Genomic DNA, 19,990 nt, shown 5'->3' on the forward strand with positions numbered 1-19,990 from the left:
TAGGCATTGGGACTGATTCCATAGCTTGGTCATTGTGTATACTGCTGAGTAAACACAAGGGGTTCAGGTATTTCTGTGGCTTTGCTCATTTAGATCCTTTTATGTGAACATTACCAAGTGTGGTGTAGATAAGTCAGATGGCGGCTTTCTGGTGTCTTTTGTTGGTTCTCTTTTTTGATGAACTTTATAGAAGCTGCACCAGTTTTACTCTTCAGCAGTGGTGTTTGAAGCTCTTCCTTCCCCACATCTTTGCCAGCATTTGCTGCGATTACTTGTCTTGATGACAGTTACTTTGCCATTGAGGAAGATGGAATCTCAATATGGCTTTAATTTGTGTTTCTGTGATTGCTAAGCATGGTGTTGATTTTTTTCAAATATTTATTAGCCATTTGAATTTTTCACTAACTCATCTTTTGACTGGACGATTTGGTTTGTTGGTATTTAACATTTTGAATTATTTTTCTGTTTGGGATGTGACCTCCTAATTTGGTATGTAGCTAGCAAAAGTTTTCTCTAATTCTGTAGGCTATTTCTTCTTTCTGTTCATAGTTTCTTTTTTTTTTTTTTTTTTTTTTTTTTTTTGTAGTATCATTAATCGTTCTCCTGAACTATCAGAGCCCCTTTCATGAAGAACTTTGTGCCTGTGAATAGATCTTGAAGGTTTTTTTCATGTTTTTTTTTTTCCTAACAGTTCACTTTAGGGTCTTACATTAAGGTTTTTAGTTTATTTTAATTTTTTTTGTTGGATGGGGGAGCATCTAGAATATTCCTTGGCATTTGTATATAATTTTTCCTAGAACCATTTGTTAAAGAGATTGTCTTTTCTATAAAACATGTTTTTGACACTTCTGTCAAAAATGAAGTGTTCGCAGCTGTCTGGCTTACTTCTGAGTGCTCTGTTCTATGTCATCTGTTAGTTTTATATTACAAGATGTAAAATAAGCCTCTTTTAAGAAGTAGCAACATAGATGTATAGCACTGCTCCCAACATGTCTGAACCCAAGGGTGACTGATCTTTTATAATGTGGTACCTGGTCTTTGACAATTGTTCCTTCTCGGGTGCTGTTCATCTGTATGTACATTCATTTGTTTGCTTGAGGTTTGTTTTCTTTTTTATCCAAATAAGTGAGGCAATGTTACATGACTTTCGAGTTGGCATTTTTTGTAATGCTTATTTTATTTCATGTGTATGGGTATTTTATCTATGTGTCATATATGTATGTGCCTACCAGAATAAGGTTTCAAAGCCCCTGGAACTGTAATTACAAATGGTTGTGAGCCATCGTGTGGTTGCTGGGAACTGAACCTGAGAGTCATCTGCAAAAGTAACAAGTGCTCTTAACCCTTGAAAGCTTCAGCTTTTAGGAGGTCTTTATATCTATATCTATATCTATCTATATAGATATCTATATAGATAGATACAGATATATATATATATATATATATATAATGTTTTATCTTAGAGGTCTTTCCACAACAGTATATGCAAAACTGTATCAATTATTTGTCTTTTATAGTGGGAATATAATCTAATTTATGCACAGATCTTTCACTTAATGTCCCAAAGAAACTAAGAAGTAGGTCTTATTAATCCTGGATATCTTATATAATAAACTTGTGTATTTTAGATTTTGCACCCGGATTTGGAAGTGGCAGATCATGCCTTCCCTCCTCCACGAACAGCTTTATCCCACTCAAAAATGCTGGTAAGAAATTTAAATTTCAGATTTGATACTTGTAAAGAATACTGTACTTTTAGTTTTAGGTTTGCTGAACTAGCTGAGTTACAAGTACCCTTAGAAGGTTTGAGGCAATGTTCTGGCTTTTGTGAGAGGATTTGATTTTTTTTGTTTAGGGGGCAAAAGTAAGGGCAGCAAAGGAATCAGAGCCTTAGTTATAGCCTGGAACACTGCCCGGCATAATAATTTGGATTCTTCAGCATCATCAACCAGCCAAGGCACTGAGGTGGAGAGGGTGATTAGAAGAGGGAGCACCTTCATGGAAGCAAGTGGAGGGGGAGGTGGGAGGGGGGTTGGGGGGAAAGGGTATAACATTTGAAATGTAAATACAGAGACTATCCTATAAAACTGAAAAAAAGAAAAGGAAAGAAAGAATTTGGATCTTCTCTTCTTGTAGTGCTGTGTGTCAGACCCAGAGACTCACTCATGCTCTGCATGTCACCAGATTCCATTAGAATAAAAATAGATTTCCATAATTTAGGTAAATGTTGAAAGAATTTCATAAGCCTTTAAAATGTAATCTTTTGAGAGTTTTTCCCTTTTATATTCATAACTATAATTTTTTGCAAATATAAACAAAGATTTTGGCATATATTTCTTTCTCTGACACAGTAAAATAAGAGACTATGCTACTTATTTTTCCTCTGGAAGAAAATTGTATGCTCTAGAATCCAACTCTCTTCGGTTCAGTAGGAAGAACAAACCAATTTCACCGAAGCATACGTAGACTCTCATGGGACTTGTGCCCACTACTTGGCACACTTACCCACTCGGACTTTTTTCCTTCTGTCTGGCTTACTTAATTTGTTTTTCATTAAATCACCACATGTTTTGTTTTGCATTTTCAGGATAAAGAAGTTCGAGCAGTGTTCCTTAGGTTATTTGCACAACTGTTCCAAGGATATAGGTCATGCCTCCAGCTTATACGGATCCATGCCGAGCCTGTAATACATTTTCACAAAGTAAGGCACAGTGCCAGGTTGTCTGTCAGTTGGACTCATTTAATAGGACCACAATATGAGCTATGTGAATTGATTTAATTTTTGAATATTCTTAAAGTCTGTTATGTGACAGATAGAGCTGGTGTAATGTTTTCCTTCAGAATATGTAAGCTTAAAAATGATTTTCTTGTTATTAAGACTTTTTATTATTAAATATTAATCAAGCATTAGTTAAAAATTAATGCTTGATTTTTTTGGTCTTTTATATGGACTAAACCTTTTGAGAGAAATATATTTCATGACAGTGTTAAGTTATGTGTAAAGTCATTCAACCAATCTTCAACTTTTCTATTTTTATTTTAACCATTTGGCCATTTCCCAGTGATAAATTATCCTTTTACATTTTTTTCTTTACAGACAGCTTTCTTGGGGCAGCGTGGTTTGGTTGAGAATGATTTCCTCACTAAAGTACTCAATGGAATGGCATTTGCAGGTTTTGTTTCAGAAAGAGGACCTCCGTATAGAGCCTGTGATCTCTTTGATGAGGTATAGTTCTTACCAATGACTAACAGTTTAAAGGAAAAACAGGTTTTTTTTTTAAACATTTACTCAGATTCCTAAACGTTTAAATATATATATCAAATGTTGATAATTATAATGATAATTAGAAAAATTAGAAAACTGTAGGATTTTTAGAAGTATATACATTTTTTAACAACGAAGATTGAATAGCTTCTTAGATCTTTTTCAAAATTGGATAGTGCTTGTATAAATACAACTTGTGTTTTAAATACAGATATTTAGTGATTATCAGTCTGCAGCTCAGTGTAACTTAACACACAGATTTGTGACTCTAAATTTAAGTTGCATTTATTCCATCAATGTTATAAAGCCATAATTTAAGTTTATAGCATTCTAATCAATAATTACCATTTTCTAGCTACCTTAGTAGAAATATTTGGGATACATATGCAGTCCCTATCTTTTTAAAGGGAGAAATAGACTGTATGACTTTGATACTACTTTACATTTATTGTGCTTTTTCTTTTTTTAAATACATTTTTCATTGATCATTTAGTTGTGTATTTACAGCAGTGTATTATGGGGGACATGAAAGTAGATTTTTTTTTTTTTTTTTAGTTTTTGAAACATTACTATTATATTGAACAATAGATTTTAAAATTCCTGATATCCACCAAAGAAACCCAAAGGGAGACTTTTTTACCTTTTACCACTGATGGCTTATCCTGTAGAAGTAAAGGTCTTTTTTTGGAGTTGGATCTTTTGTTCTTTGTAAAGATAGTTAAATACTCACAGGTGAGGAAAGGGAAGCAGCACTTCTGCTCTGAAGATGAGGACTAAACGCCTTACTTAGTGACCAGCACATGTAGGGGTGCAGCACATGGCCCTGACCTGGACAGTTCTTTAAAGTCACTCACTGGCCTCTGATTATACTAACATCTAGATCAACCTTTATGTTCCCAGTTAAGTTCCCAATGGTTGATGACTCATGTAGTGAAACTAAGATGCTTGCCAAAGATCTTTTCTAATTCATCTGCTGGTCTCTGAAACCTTATTAATAGCAACGGTAGTTTATGTGTGTACCTCTGTTAAGAACGTCAGGTTGATTGCTTTCAGCATGAGACTTAAGTACTTCTCTTCCTACCATTCTTGTCCACTTACATGAGGGCATGCTTTTAGAGGAAAACAATATTTGCTACATGGAAAGGTCCATTTCCTATACCACATGGGTTCTACAAAGCTTTAACAGGAAGATCCTACTGTGCCCTGTCTTAAGCTTATGCTGTCATCAAATGGGTACTTTAGGAATGAAAAGCAAATCTGCCTTTCTTTGTATGACAGTCTTGTAAATACTGGCACAGAGTAGAAATCCATAGTTCTGCCACCTTTGATTGATCTGCTCCTAGGAGGAAGAAGCCCTCATTTCCTTCCCTCTTCACCTGCTCACTCTCCACACTTTCCTGGCTGTCCTCTGCAGTAAGCACACTCCCATACAGTGGCCGTACAGACCCCCATATGTATCACTTGAACATGAGAACTAAACAGTCTACAGGTCATCTTGCTCTTCCTTCTGCCTTAGAGGTGAGGAATCTGAACTCGGTCCATAGCGTCCAGTCAGCATGACATGAACTGTTTGTTCTAAGTTAAGGAAACATCTGAAGACTTTCGCACCTTCTGAATTTTTCCAAGTAAATAAATTATTGTGAGTGAGGTGTGTAGACTTCTGCACTCCCCAAGAGTTACTGAGTGGGGCCATCTGGAAGCCATGGGTTTAATATGCCTTTGTCATCCTGGGATAGAGGTGAAACCCAGTAAAAATCTAAATAAATTACTTTGAAAAAACATAGTTTAGATGGCTTTTAGTGTGAATATTGTATGAAAATACTGGTTTTTAAGTTTAGCATATTTAGGTACTGACTATTGCCATCTGATTCTTTTTCCAAGTTGGTAGCTTTTGAAGTAGAGAGAATTAAAGTTGAAGAAAATAATCCACTGAAGATGATAAAGCACATCAGAGAACTTGCTGATCAATTGTTCAAAAATGTAAGTGCATTTAGTTTGTTTGAAAGTATCAATGAAAAATTTTATTTTCAGAACTGAGAAGCTCCAGCATTTAGCAATAATACCTATGCTGTGGATAATCAATCCCAAGATGTCACACTTGTGTGTCTTGAAAACGTCTTAGCCACATTTTCCCCCATGAATCTTTTGCCTTCCCTCATTGTGAGTTTTCTTCTGGGTGTCATGTTTAACAGAGAAAGTTTAAATACACTGGTAATCAGAAGTACCTGAGACAGCACTGAGGAAGCTCTGCTTCAGCATAGTTGTGTCTGTCATCTGAGCTCCATTGTCTTGAGTTGATGAGGTAATGAAATAAGCTGGAAAAAGGAAAGAGAACCAGCAAGTGAACCATAGAAATTCAAAGATGAAAATGCTCTCCAGACAGAAGTGTTGTAATTTAAAAGATTAGGATGAGGTGAACCTGGATTCTTAGGCTGGCAGGGAGGCCACATGCTTAAAGAATAGTGGTTTTGTGCTTAGTGAATGCTGGCCATTCCTTCTTGTGAAGTTTGTGGTTCCTTTGTTAAGAAATGTAAATCAAGTGGAGGATGTGGCACCCTCTGAAGAAAAGCAGGGGGATTTGTTTTAAGGAATTAGAGTGAGGAAGAACTTGATATTGGTGCTCCAGTTCCAATGCTGTCTTGTTTACTCCAGCTATTTAACAAGGCAAACTGCTTTGACAGTGAGGCATTAGTCACTGCTTTGTCACATTCATTTCAAATCTGAGGACCAGTAAGTTAAAAGCAGAAGTACTAAACTATTACCGCGTTACATATTATTGAATTATTTTCTTTGGTTGTCTGTAAATGCATGTTTGCATGTGTGCATGTATCGAGGATTGAACCCAGGGCCTGTTCACGCTATGTATCCACTCTGCTTCTGAGCTCTTCCCTATATTCTATTCAGTTCACTCAATTTCTACCTTTGGGGTTTGACCTTCCTTTGAGAGAGAGAATTCTTCTTGAAAGATTCATGTTAAAACAAATGGTCTCTCTTTTCTGAACTGTGCCCATTTAAGTTATACAATATAATTGAATATTCTTGGTTTATTTCTATAATTACTAATGAATTTTATTATCAAAATTGTCATATTTTGCCTAATATCAAAAGAACAGAAATTAACACAGGAAGAAATTAGGCACAGCATGCATGGTCCTGGCAAAAGATAATTTTCTATTTTAATTATTCAACACAGTAATACTTCACCAGACTGTCATTTATAATTAGTTCTTTCCTAAGGAGCAATATGCCATAGTCTTAAATGTATCACGTTTTAAGTCATAATTGATTAGTCAAAAGTTTAAATAAATGGCATAGCATAAACCATTACATTACATTATCTGTAATCCTATTAGCACCCATTTAAGGAAGGTTCAGTATATCCATTTTCCGAGGATATGACTGACTAGGAATCATGTAGCTATTAATTTAAAAGACAGCTGTTTACTTCCTTGATCATTTTTTCAAGACTATTTCAGGACAAATGTTATAGCTAGTAAGATGACCAAAATTAGGATTTTGGTATCAATTTGTCTCTACTGTGTGAAGACCAACTGTCTATGAGGGATTGGGCTAAGACACTCTAATGCAAAAACAAAATAAATAGTTGCTTCTTATTATCTTATAACTCAAATTTCATGATACATATTTACTGGTATATAAGTTAAAGTGCAGTAAAAGTAAAATGTAGTAATTATACATTCTTAAAAGTGAATGTAAATCTCAAACTGTGTCTCTCAGTTTTTAAAGTGATTACAATGAAACATCACATTATTATATAAAATAAAAATTACCTTCTCTGTTAAGACTATCCAAAATGTACTTTACACTTTATGACTTTTTTTAACCACTTTATTTTAAAAAACAAAGATAAATGTACAGATTTTAAGCATTTTTGCATAAAAGTATACGGATATATTTTTATCAGTGCTTGATTTTTTTTTTAAAGTTTGATAGTGTGCATTAAGATCTTACTCGTTACAATGAGCATAAAGTACATGTAAAACAGGATATAACCTGCAATTAGTCAAAGTTTTCTTGGTGTGTAAGGATTAAGCATAATGGTTTTTTTTCTTTTCTTTTTCTTTTCTTGAACTTCATATAGTTTGTGAGTTGTTTCTGGGGTGTTCAGAGCTTTCTGGGGTTAGTATCCAATTATCAATGACTGCATATTATGTTTGTTCTTTTGTGACTGGGTTATCTCACTCAGGATGATATTCTCTAGGTGCATCCATTTTCTTAAGAATTTAATAAAGTCATTGTTTCTGATAGCTGAGTAGTACTCCATTGTGTAAATGTACCATAATTTTGTATCCATTCATCTACTGAAGGACATCTGAGTTCTTTCCAGCTTCTGGCTATTATAAATAGAGCTGCTATGAACATTGTGGTGCATGTATCTTTGTTGTATGTTGGAGCTTCTCTGGGGTATATGCCCAGAAGTGGAATAACTGGGTCTTCAGTTAGTACTATGTTCAATTTTCTGAGGAATTGACAGACTAATTTCCAGAATGGTTGTACCAGTTTACAACCCCACCAGCAGTGGAGAAGTGTTCCTCTTTCTCCACGTCTTCCCCAGCATCTATTGTCATCTGAACTTTTGATCTTGGCCAATCTGAATGGTGTGAGGTGGAATCTCAGGGTTGTTTTGATTTGCATTTCCCTGATGGCTAATGATATTGAGCACTTCCTTAGATGTTTCTCAGCCATTCGATATTCCTCAATTGAGAACTTTTTGTTTAGCTCTGTACCCCATTTTTTAATAGGGTTGTTTGATTCTCTGGTGTCTAGCTTCATGAGTTCTTTGTATACCTTGGATATTAGGCTTCTATCTGATGTGGGGTTGGTAAAGATCTTTTCCCACTCTGTTGGTTGCCATTTTGTTTACTTGACAGTGTCTTTAACCTTACAGAAACTTTGCAATCTCATTAAGTCCCATTTGTCAATATTTGACCTTAGAGCACGAGCCATTGGTGTTCTGTTCAGGAAATTTTCTCCTGTGCCTATGTGTTCTAAGGTTTTTCCTACCTTCTCATCTAGTAGTTTCAATGTACCTGGTTTAATGTGGAGATCTTTATCCACTTGCACTTGAGCTTTGTACAAGGAGATAAGAAAGGGTCTATTTTTCATTCTTCTGCATGCTGGCACTTCATGACTCTTGATGAAGGTGTTGTAAAATCTAATTCAGTTCCATTTAATTTAGTTGAATCCTTTGTTTCAGTGTGTATTTGTGAAGTACTTACTAATGTTGAACATATTTTAGGCACATGATTCTTCTAATATCTTCCAGGAAGACATCCAGACATGATGATTGAAAATCTGAGAATATCATGATTTATTGTCACCATTTCTTCTAATTGTAATATTCTGAAGTTTGAAACCCCAACATTTCTAAAGTATAAATTTTTATGAAATTTAAAAAAATTCAGACCATGTAGCAAAATACTTTTTTTGAGTTATAAAGGAAATTGAAAATATAAAGAGTAATCGTGTCAATGTATGGAAAGTAATGCACTTTTTTTTTTTTTTTTAACAAGAACGCCAATTTCACTACCATGTCAAAGTCACACTTGTGAAATTCCCCTTTGGTAAGCAGGAACCAACCATATAATTTTACTGTTTGATTATTCTTGTTTTAGAAATGAAAAATGGTGATTCCATTTAAATGTTTGTAAATACCCTGCTACATTTAAGTTTAGTGTATGTCTAGCTTGTCTTCACATCCCAGTTCAGGATTTCAAAGAAATGTTCACTTTTCGGTTTCTTCTCATTGCTCCTACAGTGAGGTTTCAGAAATGTGAGTTCTATGAATTGAACTAGATTTAGCTGCTTTTCTTGATTTCTGGAACTTCTTAAACACCTAAGAAATTTATTGGTGACTTCAGTACCTTGGAAATATGGACTAGAGGAGAAGACTAAGCATTCGAGAAGAGACATACCAGCACTGGTAGGGTTTGTGCCCCAGAGATATTGTACACACCTCTATACAACATTTCCCTCTGTGCCCAGTTGGTAATCCTGAAGGCTAGCCTTGCCTTTCAGTGTCTGCGTGAGCATGTTTTCCTACTTAGTCACCCTGTCCTTAGGTGCTGTGATTCCAGACCTCATACAAGACCTTGTGCAAGATCTCATAATTAAATGCCAGAATAACCAAAATAAGAAATTTAGGAAATTTCAATTTGAAGTACTAACAAACCATTTAAGGTAAGACCCTTTAACTCAAAGCATAAACTCCTCTCTCTGATTTGTTTGTTCGTGATAAGTCAGTTTATTCTGATTGGCTTTACATATAGCAAACTCTTGAGTGTACCCATCTACACATTTTGACAAGTGTATGATGGCCCCAGCATCGTAGTAAGTACACATGGCATTCTTACCACCCTGGAAGCTCTGTAATGCCTATTGTAGTCACATCTTTCTACCACCTCAAATGCCTGGAAACCAGTGATCTATTTTCTACTCTATAGCTTTGCTTCAGTTTTCTGAATTTGGCTTCATTCTCTTAATATAATGAATTTCAAGTTCATCCATGGTCACATAGAGAAACAAGGAGATGATACCTTTCACTAGGGAGTAGCATTCCACTTCATAGATTTCCTACGTTTTACTTCTCTGTTGACTTGATGAATAACAATTTTGGCAATAATGTGTATTCTAAATATTTATAGAGGTATTTACATAAATGTAAATTTTATTTCTCTTAGATAAATACTTAGGACTGAGATACCAGGATATATGGTAACACAACATTTAACTTTGTTTAAAAATTGCTGTTTTTCTAAGTGTCTATATTATTTTGTATTCCCACCAGCAGTATATGAGAGTTCAATTTGCTATCTGTCGTAAGCAGCACTCAGTACCATAACTCATTTTTGGGGTTTTTTTTTCTTGCAATCATTCTCAGAAGTGTGCAGTAATGTCTCTTTGTGGCTATTTAATTTCAGTAGGCGAATGGATGTATATAATGTCACCTAATCATTATATGCAAATACTGCCTTAATATCTGTGAAAAAAAGTAATTAGGTAAGGGTAGAGACTATCTGGAGTCATTAAAGTATTGATTCTGAAAACACTCAGCTTCCCTACTCTATTTAGAGACATTATCATATTGGGCAGTGTCAACAGACACTTGTAGCTGTCACAGCTAGAGAGGTGTGCTAGTAAATACAGGTCAGTGGTGCTCCAAATATTCTACAGTGCATTAAACATCCACATCTGCTGTAAACAACATGTTGTCACGTTTAAATATCAGTAGAATCAAATTAAGAAGCACATCTGATGAAAATGACACCGTTTTCAGCACAGTAGAAGGGGAAAGCCTCAACAGAAAATGCATTAATGTTAGGAGACTGTGATACATGTCAGCGGTCATTGAAACGTTAGTAAAGTTAGAAATTGAGACTATCACATTCCCCCAGTTTCAAGAGTCCAATTATATTGGTTTTTAGTGATTTATGTAATAATAATGTCTTTGACTACATTTGGGAAGAATTGTGTTATTCCCCAGAGTGCTAGGTATGAATGGTGGATATTAAACAATTTTAAGTGTCTGAAGTAATCTAGAATATTTAGTTTTCTCTAACAAAGAATTTTTCGTTGTTTCATTGTTGCTAGTGTGGCTATGGCCTACTTTAAATTTTCAGTAAGTCTTAGGATTTTTGTTTTGTTTTGTTTTGCCTTTATTTGAGATGTGTGTTTGGCCTTCTATTCTATAAATCCTAAACATACTCTCATTTAGTCTGACAAAAAAAGAAAAAAATTGATGTTGCCTGATCACTGATATATAAGTTGTTTTTTTTTTAATCTGAAAAAAATCAGTGAGCTTCTCCCTATGTGTACTACATCAGGATTATAGAGACCATCATTTGAAAATCGTCAAAATTTAAAATTCGCTCCTAAGGAAAGGGTTGAATTTAGCCAGACTTTCTCAGGCTGTTCATTCTGGTGGGCTTGTACAAAATTGTCTCCATGCCCCTTTGTTCAGATGTCCGAGTCTTTGGTTGTTACTTTAAATGTACATTTCTCTGGACTGAAGTAAAAAATTATTTGTTGGTTTAGACTGTTAGAAAATAACAGATTTCCTTGTTTCAGCCATAAAACTGGATAACAATTTTTAATGAAATCAGGAACCTAAGGAATCAGTCCAAACCCATTCATAGTGAGAAGTAAGAGTAGATATTTATAAGACCCTCTCGAATACAGCAAGTCCTAATGTGAGCTCCCTTTCCTGGCTGCTTGTTTCACACCAATTCTATGGGGACCAAGCAGTTTCTGGTGGCAAATATTGTCCTCTACACTTAACATGCTGCCCACTAGAGGGCAGTAGTGTACAGATACAGCAGCTAGAAAACCAAACCGACAATCAAATAACCCTATTAAAAAATGGGGTACAGAGCTAAACAAAGAATTCTCAACTGAGGAATATTGAATAACTGAGAAGTACCTAAAGAAATGCTCAACATCCCTAGTCATCAGGGAAATGCAAATCAAAACAACCCTAAGATTCCATCTTACACCAGTCAGAATAATTAAAATCAAAACCCAAGGTGACAGCAGATGCTGGCGAGGATATGGAGAAAGAGGAACACTTCTCCACTGTTGGTGGGGTTGTAAGCTGGTACAACCACTCTGGAAATCAGTCTGGCGGTTCCTCAGAAAACTGGACATAGTACTACCTGAAGATCCAGCTATACCACTCCTGGGCATATACCCAAAAGACCCTCGAACATCTAACAAGGACACATGCTCCACCATGTTCATAGCAGCCTTATTTATAATAGCCAGACACTGAAAAGAACCCAGATGTCTTTAAACAGAGGAATGGATACAGAAAATGTGGTACATTTACACAGTGGAGTACTACTCAGCTATTACAAACAATGACTTCATGAAATTCCTAGGCAAATGGATGAAACTAAAAAATATCATCCTGAGTGAGGTAACCCAGTCACAAAAGAACACTCATGGTATGTACTCACTGATATAGATGCCTCCTCAGAGGCTCTGCCAGAGCCATACTGATACAGACAAGGATGCTTGCAACTAACCATCAGACTGAACATGGGGACTCCAATGAAGGAGGAAGAGAAAGGACTGAAGGAGCTGAAAGGTTCTGCAGCCCCATGGGAAGAACAAAATGGTCAACTAACCAAACCCACCACAGCTCCCAGACACTAAAACACTAACCAATGAGTTCACATGGAGAGACCCATGGCTCCAGGTGCATATGCAGCAGAGGATAGCATTCAATGGGATAGAGGATGGCATCAATGGAAGGAGAGGCCTTTGGTTCAGTGAAGGGTCATTTTCTCATTGTAGAGGAACACTAAGATGCTAGGTGGGAGAGGGTGGTTTGGAGAGGGAGCACCTTCATGGAGGTAATGGCGGGGGGGGGGGAGGATGGAATTGGGGCATAGGGGCTAACATCTGAAATGTAAATACAGAGAATATCCAATTAAAAGGAAAAAAAAAAGAAACACAATGTGTCATGAATTACCAAATCTATCTAAGGTCTACATTTTACTGTAGAATGTTTCTGCAAGTACAAATAGGCTCACCTTTGAACTTTTAACATGGGGTTTTCAAGTGCTTATTATATAGATTTGGTTTATAAGTTTTCTGATTTGTTTATAGGAACACTATAAATGAGAAACACTTTAAGAAGTGATTTATATTTAGACTTGCTGCTACTTTTACAATAAGTGCAATTGCTATTATTACTAACATATGCATAGTTGGTATTGCAATATTAGAAAGGAAAGGAGTGCATTTCATTTTAAACACATGGTATAATACAAAAACATGTAATAGAGAACTGTTTTTGAAACATACATAATCTAGACTTTTAGAAAATAGCCTTAGATTGATCCTGGGGTGCATATAGTGTTTGTGTGATGAAAATGTCTCTATAAAATCTGGCAAAAGCCCTCACAAGACGTCTAAATGCTAGGTTCTCTGTTATCGTCAGTACAGATGAGGATGAGCAAGTCACCCTGTCCCATATCACACTACTGATGAAGTACTCAGGCTTCAATGGAAACCCCCAGGTGTTCTGAAATTAGAACATAAACTAAAAGTACCTTGTATTCACTGGGTTACTCAAATTTGCTGCTGAATTGTAATGCTACTTAGTTTTATCCTGTTTTCCTGTCCAATCCTGTTTCTGGGTTGTCTATTCAGCTTGTTCATTTAACTTTTCACTAATAGTCATAAGGTTATATAAGATTGCATACATCTGGAAATCTTGATTCAGCCATTTTTCTCCCCCTTAGTCAGTATAGTACTGGGAAAAAAAGTACCTGAAACAGTAAACTTAGAAGAAAAAAGATTAATGTTGACTCTATGGTTCAGAGACTTTAAGGAAAAGCTGCTGGACTCTGATGTTTTGGGCTTGTTGACATAGCTCATCATGATGAGTGTTCATAGTAGAAGAGGCTGTTCATCTCAATGTAGCCAAGAAACAGACAGGAAGGGCTCTATATCCCCATCAAGGGTGCATACCTTGTGATGTAACTTTGTTCCACTGGGCCCTAACTCCTAAGGATTTTAGCACTTCCAATATCAACAATGGCGGATGAGGAAGCCTAACAAACATATGGGTCACTGTGGGAACATGAAAGATCCAAGCTATAGGCTGGTGGCTGCCCTAGACTCCGGAGAGTTTCTCAGTGCTGAACCTCTGTCCAGGTGACAGCCACAGGTCACAGCCACCGGCTGAGCTGAGCCACAGAGCTTGTTAGCACCCTAGCAGTCATGCTGGGTCCATGGAGAAGCCGGGGGAGGGAGGGGAGTCAGGTGCACCAATGGGTTCCTGGAGCAGGAGATGCAGCTGCCCACGGCCAGCCGGCCTGCTGAGAAGTCCAGGCTGCCAGAAGCCAAGGGCACATAGCCTGGAGGGCACGGCAGCCCCAGCAGCCCCACAGCAAGGAAGATGAGGAGCTAAACCGCTTACTTGTCAATCCTGCACTCGATAGGGGAGGACTCCCAGCGTCGGGTGCTGCTCAAGACGCCCTGGAGGGTGGCTACCACCATGAAGTTCTTCACTAAGGGACACCAGGAGACCATCTTAGCTTAGGGTTTTACCACAATTTGGCATAAATTCTAGATTCAGACTTACACGTGGTATGAGGTATGGACTTTCTTGAAAGAATTATTACTGAAGCCTTTAATGCTTGCTCCCTCAATAAGTAAATAAATAAATAAAGCGACCACCTGCTGCTACTCTGAGGTTTGAGGGTCACTGGACCCAGGCAGGATTCCGTGCTCATGTGCCCCCTTAAATGAGCCTGCTGGAGGCCCGTCTTTCCCAGCCAGTGATGAGGCAGTTGCTCTGGGTACAGAGGCAGGGTGATGAGGGCCTTGCTGTCTATTTGGTAAAGCAGCGTTGGCCTTTATTTTAAAACAAGAAGCTTCTGGTTCCTTTGACTGAGGTCAAAGACCTTGAAAGTTTACATCTGGGCATCTCTGTGACATGTTCCTTTGCCTCCACTATTACCGGGGGGGAAAAAAAAAAAAAAAAAAAAAACGGTGCTGCTTTGAAAGGTGGTAATCCTGTCTGTTCCTGTCCTTGAGAGACTAAGAACCCATCCTAGAAAGAACATTTCTTCCAAACCTTCCCCCACCACAAAGAAAGGTGGGAGACTAGAGTCTGAGAAGGATGAAGCCCCATAGGAAACAACTACCTGCTAATAGTTTGAGGAAGTGGACCCAGATCTAGTTCTGAGTCTGACTTTCACTGTTTTACATTTGATTGTGAAAGTTTAGATCTCAAAAGAAGAGCTTGAAAATGTAAAGACTGAAGAACAATCACTGAGATTTTTCCGAGTTCAATATTTGGGAGTGTCAGTGTGGTTGTCCAGGATGTAACCATCTTGACAGCCTTGTTCCTTCTGCCTCTTGTAGACATCAAAGGTGGTCCTCAATGGTATCCTTCAACTGAGTTCCTCCCTCCTGTGAATCTGTGAATCTCATTACTCCAAGAGAGAGAGGAGCTTCTAGCCTGCTATTTGATAACTAATTGTCACAGACTTACTCAGGGCCTGAGATTTATCTGAAGAAGGCTCCTAAAGTATCCCCCATTTCAACTCATTCATAAAAGGTCCATTGACCTAGAGGCAGAAGATCTGTCAGCTAAGAAGACAGGGCTAGTGAGTGGCAGCTCAATGGGTATGGAGTTTCCTTTTCCAGGGATGGAAATGTTCTGAAAATAGACAGGTTACAGTTACACAGCATGGTGCTTTCTACTGAACTGTATGCTTTACGAATGGTTAAAGTGAAGAGTTTTATAGATATTTTACCACCATAAAAATCATTGATTATTTGAAAAAAAAAAATCCAAGCTATAACGTTCTTCTGAACTTCCTTGACTTTTTATGGGTTTTTGTTTTATCCTGTAAAGATAAACAGGCCACATTACTGATTTTTAACTAGAAGTGCTGTGTGTAACCTTTATTTTTCTAAATAACCTTAGTCATTGTTTGAATATCAGGTAGAAGAAATGCTAAGAAAAATAAAATGTAACGCATAGATACTTGCATTATTACAAAAGTTTCTACTTTAAATTTTTTTTGTTTTAGAAGTTGTTAAAATAAGGCTCAGTGGGTAAAGCCATGTAAGCCTGACAACCTGAGTTTCAATCCCCAGAGTTCATGTAAAAACAAGACAGTGGTGTCCAAGTCCACAACTTATTTCAGTGTACTTCGGTGGGGAGGCGGAATACAGAGACAAGAGAAATGCCAGAAGCCTGCAAGCAAGCTAGCCTAACCTACACAGTAGTGGACAAAAGAGACCTGGTCTCAAACAAGGAATAAAACGAGGACCAACACCCAAAATTTTCCTCAGACCTTCACACACACTTCACTTGACACACATATGAACATAAACATGTATGCACATATACAAAAAATCTTTAAAAGTTGTCATGATGACTATTTACTTCTTTTGAAATAAAGTACAGAGTTTTTTGTTTTTTGTTTTTTGTTTTTTTTTTTTTTTTTTTTTTTTTGCTACAAAAATCTGTGCAAATAGAAATAATATTCTCTAAAGGATTTGGGACTCAGGGTTCATATGAATTACCTCTCTACTCTGAAAAATTATATCTACTATATTTTAGAATACTGATAATTAGTATTTTGAGAATGTGGACAGAAGTGAGTCCCAGGGACCATGGGTGCTGGCGTCTGTGTTCATTCCAGGCAGACGCATCAGCCTGGCTATTGACCTTGAGTAAGTTATTTGTCTGCACCACATATTGAGCAGTACAACAACCAAAATCTAGTGTTTTGACACATCCACTGTGTTCCAAGAAACGCTAACTGTATCCTCTCCCTAACCCACCCTTTTCTTTTTCTGGATCTGAGCCACATAACCAGAAAGAATTTGGAGGAAGAGTTCTAATAGATGGTGACAGTTGACCATTTTTAACTGACAAGAGCATGTTACAGGATACTAATGAGTTTAGTCTACAGCAGGAATAGCACAGGTTCAGTGGAAATAAGGAATTTTCTGGTGGCAGAAGGATAATAAATGCTAGAAGTGGTCTAAGAAAGGTTGTAAAGCAGCCTTCCCTGGAGAACTTTATAGAATACATGAATTCCACTGCTCAGGATCTGAAATAGAATCCTTTTTAAATTGATGCTAGATAAAGTTTCACACAGGCCCTAAGAGGATTTAAAAATATTAGTTGATGAGGTTAGGGGTAAAGCTCAGTGGAAGCATATAGAAAGTCTTGTTCAGTCTCCTGCCCCAGAAACTTTAAATTAACTAAATTATTACAGTTTTGAAGTGTGTCAAAAAAATCACACTTGATAGAGTGCAGTGGAAAGTAGTTTAGGGCCTTCTGCATACCTACCATGTTCTTTCCTGCAGTATGTATACAGAATAAGACAAATAAAACAAAACCAGCAAGATCAAAAAAATAAACACTAACTTTCTGATACGGGCCGGAGATGGCCCAGAGCTTCAGTTCTCAGCACTCACATCAGAAACTCATTACCACCTCCAACTGCAGCTCCAGGATGCTCAGTGCCTTCCTCTGGTACAAGTGTGCGTATGCACACAGAAACATACCTGCATATTTAAAAAGAAAATAAAATGGTTTAAAATTTTTAGTTGAAAAGTACCTTTTAAACCAAACAAAGCATCTGCTTTTGTGGTACTTCATTTTAAAGAGACAAGACTGAACAATAAATAACTCATAGTATGTAAAAAGGTTTCACATATTAAAGAGAAAAATATAAAGGAAATAAGGGATATATTGAGGGAGGCGATGTCATTTTAGTACAGGGTCCATAAAAGATATGTATAAGAACTGCAAATTCAAAGGAAGCATAGAAGCACTTCAGACCAAGGGTACGGCTGTGTGCCAAGGCCATGAGGCAGGGATAGGAAAGCCTGTGAACCTCGATTCCAGTACATGTAGAATATGGTTGAATGGAAAGGCTGGGTCTTACAGTCTCATTAATAATTTTGGGTTTCACTCTGGTGAAGGGGCTACTTGAATGAATAAGGTTGCGTGGTGATTATTCATATTTTAATGAGACCACTGACTTTACTGTTGAAAGATGGAAAAGGACAGAGTCAGGAAGACCAGTTGTACTGAATAGTCCAGGAGCTGTTAGCACAAACTTAAAGGAGATGTAGGCAGATTATATATATAGCGAAATCCATCCTCAACAACAAGAAAACATCTGCGGGAATCACTATCCCTGATCTCAAGCTATATTACAAGGCAATTGTGCTAAAAACTGCATGGTACTGGTACAGAGATAGGCACGTGGATCAATGGAGTAGAATAGAAGATCCAGAAATGAGCCCTCACATATATGGTCACTTGATTTTTGACAAAGGAGCTATAAACATTCAATGGAAAAAGGACAGCCTCTTCAACAAATGGTGTTGGTCCAACTGGCACTCAGCATGCAGAAGAATGAAAATAGACCCTTTCTTATCTCCTTGTACAAAGCTCGAGTGCAAGTGGACCAAAGATCTCCACATTAAACCAGGTACACTGAAATTATCAGGAAAAAAAGTAGGGAAAACCTTAGAACACATAGGCACAGGAGAAAATTTCCTGAACAGAACACCGATGGCTTGTGCTCTAAGGTCAAAGATTGACAAATGAGACTTAATGAGATTGCAAAGTTTCTGTAAGGCTAAGGACATTGTCAAGAAAACAAAATGGCAGCCAAAAGAGTGGGAAAAGATCTTTACCAACCCCACATCAGATAGAGGCCTAATATCCAAGGTATACAAAGAACTCAAGAAACTAGACACCAGAGACTCAAACAACCCTATTTAAAAAATGGAGTACAGAGCTAAACAAAAACTTCTCTATTGAGGAATATTGAATGGCTGAGAAGCATCCAAGGAAGTGCTCGACATCATTAGCCATCAGGGAAATGCAAATCAAAACAACCCTGAGATTCCACCTCACACCATTCAGATTGGCCAAGATCAAAAATTCAGATGACAGCAGATGCTGGCGAGTATGTGGAGAAAGAGGAACACTTCTCCACTGTTGGTGGGTTGTAAACTGGTACAACCACTCTGGAAATCAGTCTGGCGATTCCTCAGAAAATTGAACATAGTACTAACTGAAGACCCAGTTATTCCACTTCTGGGCATATACTGTAGGACCCCCTTTCGGGGACCCCCCACTCGAGTCTCAGGACACGGGGTTACCCAATGAAACAGGAGAGACCTTCTTACTGCAAAAGCGTGAGGTAGTTTAATGACGGAGCTCCGGGCCGATACATATCTCATGCAGGAGACAGAGGCATCGACCCTGAACTCAATTAAGAGGACCCATTTATAGGGAAAATTACATAAGCAGTTAGCAACAAGCACATAATAATTTCATTGGTTTATTCAAATTGGCACTCTCTGTCTGCTTTTGGATAGGACTCAACTCTAGACCACTCTGTTTTGGGGCACACTGACCTTCATACTAGTTTTTCTCAGGACTGCAAGGCCAGCCCAGACCTTATTGAGTCTAGCTCGTCTGGGTTTGGGACATTTCTTTAAACAAGTTATTTTGTTCTTAGCCTTGAAGTATACTTGTCCTCAAAGCAGGGTCAGTGGGGCCAACTTGAAATTTTAACTCTTTCAATACCCCAGAGAAACTCCAACATACAACAAAAACACATGCACCACAATGTTCATAGCAGCTCTATTTATAATAGCCAGAAGCTGGAAAGAACTCATTTGTCCTTCAGTAGATGAATGGATAAAGAAAATGTGGTACATTTACACAATGGAGTACTACTCAGCATTCAGAAACAATGAAATTCTTAAGAAAATGGATGCATCTTGAGAATATCATCCTGAGTGAAATAACCCAGTCACAAAAGAACAGACATAATATGCAGTCACTGATAATTGGATACTAACCCAAGAAAGCTCTGAACACCCCAGAAACAACTCACAGACTATATGAAGTTCAAGAATAGAAAAAAAAAGAAAATGAAAAACCCTTATGCTTAATCCTTACACACCAAGAAAACTTTGACTAATTGCAGGTTATATCCTGTTTTACATGTACTTTATGCTCATTGTAACGAGTAAGATCTTAATGCACACTTTCAAACCTTAAAAAAAAAAAAAAAAAAAAAAACAAGCACTGGCAAAAGTGTATTTATATACTTTTATGCAAAAATGCTTAAAATCTGTACATTTATCTTTGTTTTTTAAAATAAAGTTATTCAATTAATAAAAAGAAAGAAAAGAAAA

General features: G+C 37.2%; 1 protein-coding gene across 4 annotated transcripts in view; it reads left to right on the plus strand.

Moving 5' to 3' along the window:
- Positions 1-19,990, plus strand: part of SBF2 (SET binding factor 2) — a 334,193-nt gene that overhangs the window by 179,918 nt on the left and 134,285 nt on the right. For all 4 annotated transcript variants that reach the window (XM_080912014.1, XM_080912015.1, XM_080912016.1 and 1 more), the window contains exons 10-13: positions 1,629-1,706; positions 2,588-2,701; positions 3,098-3,226; positions 5,147-5,245. In XM_080912014.1, the coding sequence (XP_080768140.1) occupies positions 1,629-1,706; positions 2,588-2,701; positions 3,098-3,226; positions 5,147-5,245 (420 nt within the window). The remainder of the gene's footprint in view (positions 1-1,628; positions 1,707-2,587; positions 2,702-3,097; positions 3,227-5,146; positions 5,246-19,990) is intronic.

This window comes from Micromys minutus (assembly GCF_963924665.1).
Source record: "Micromys minutus genome assembly, chromosome: 2".
NCBI lineage: Eukaryota > Metazoa > Chordata > Mammalia > Rodentia > Muridae > Micromys > Micromys minutus.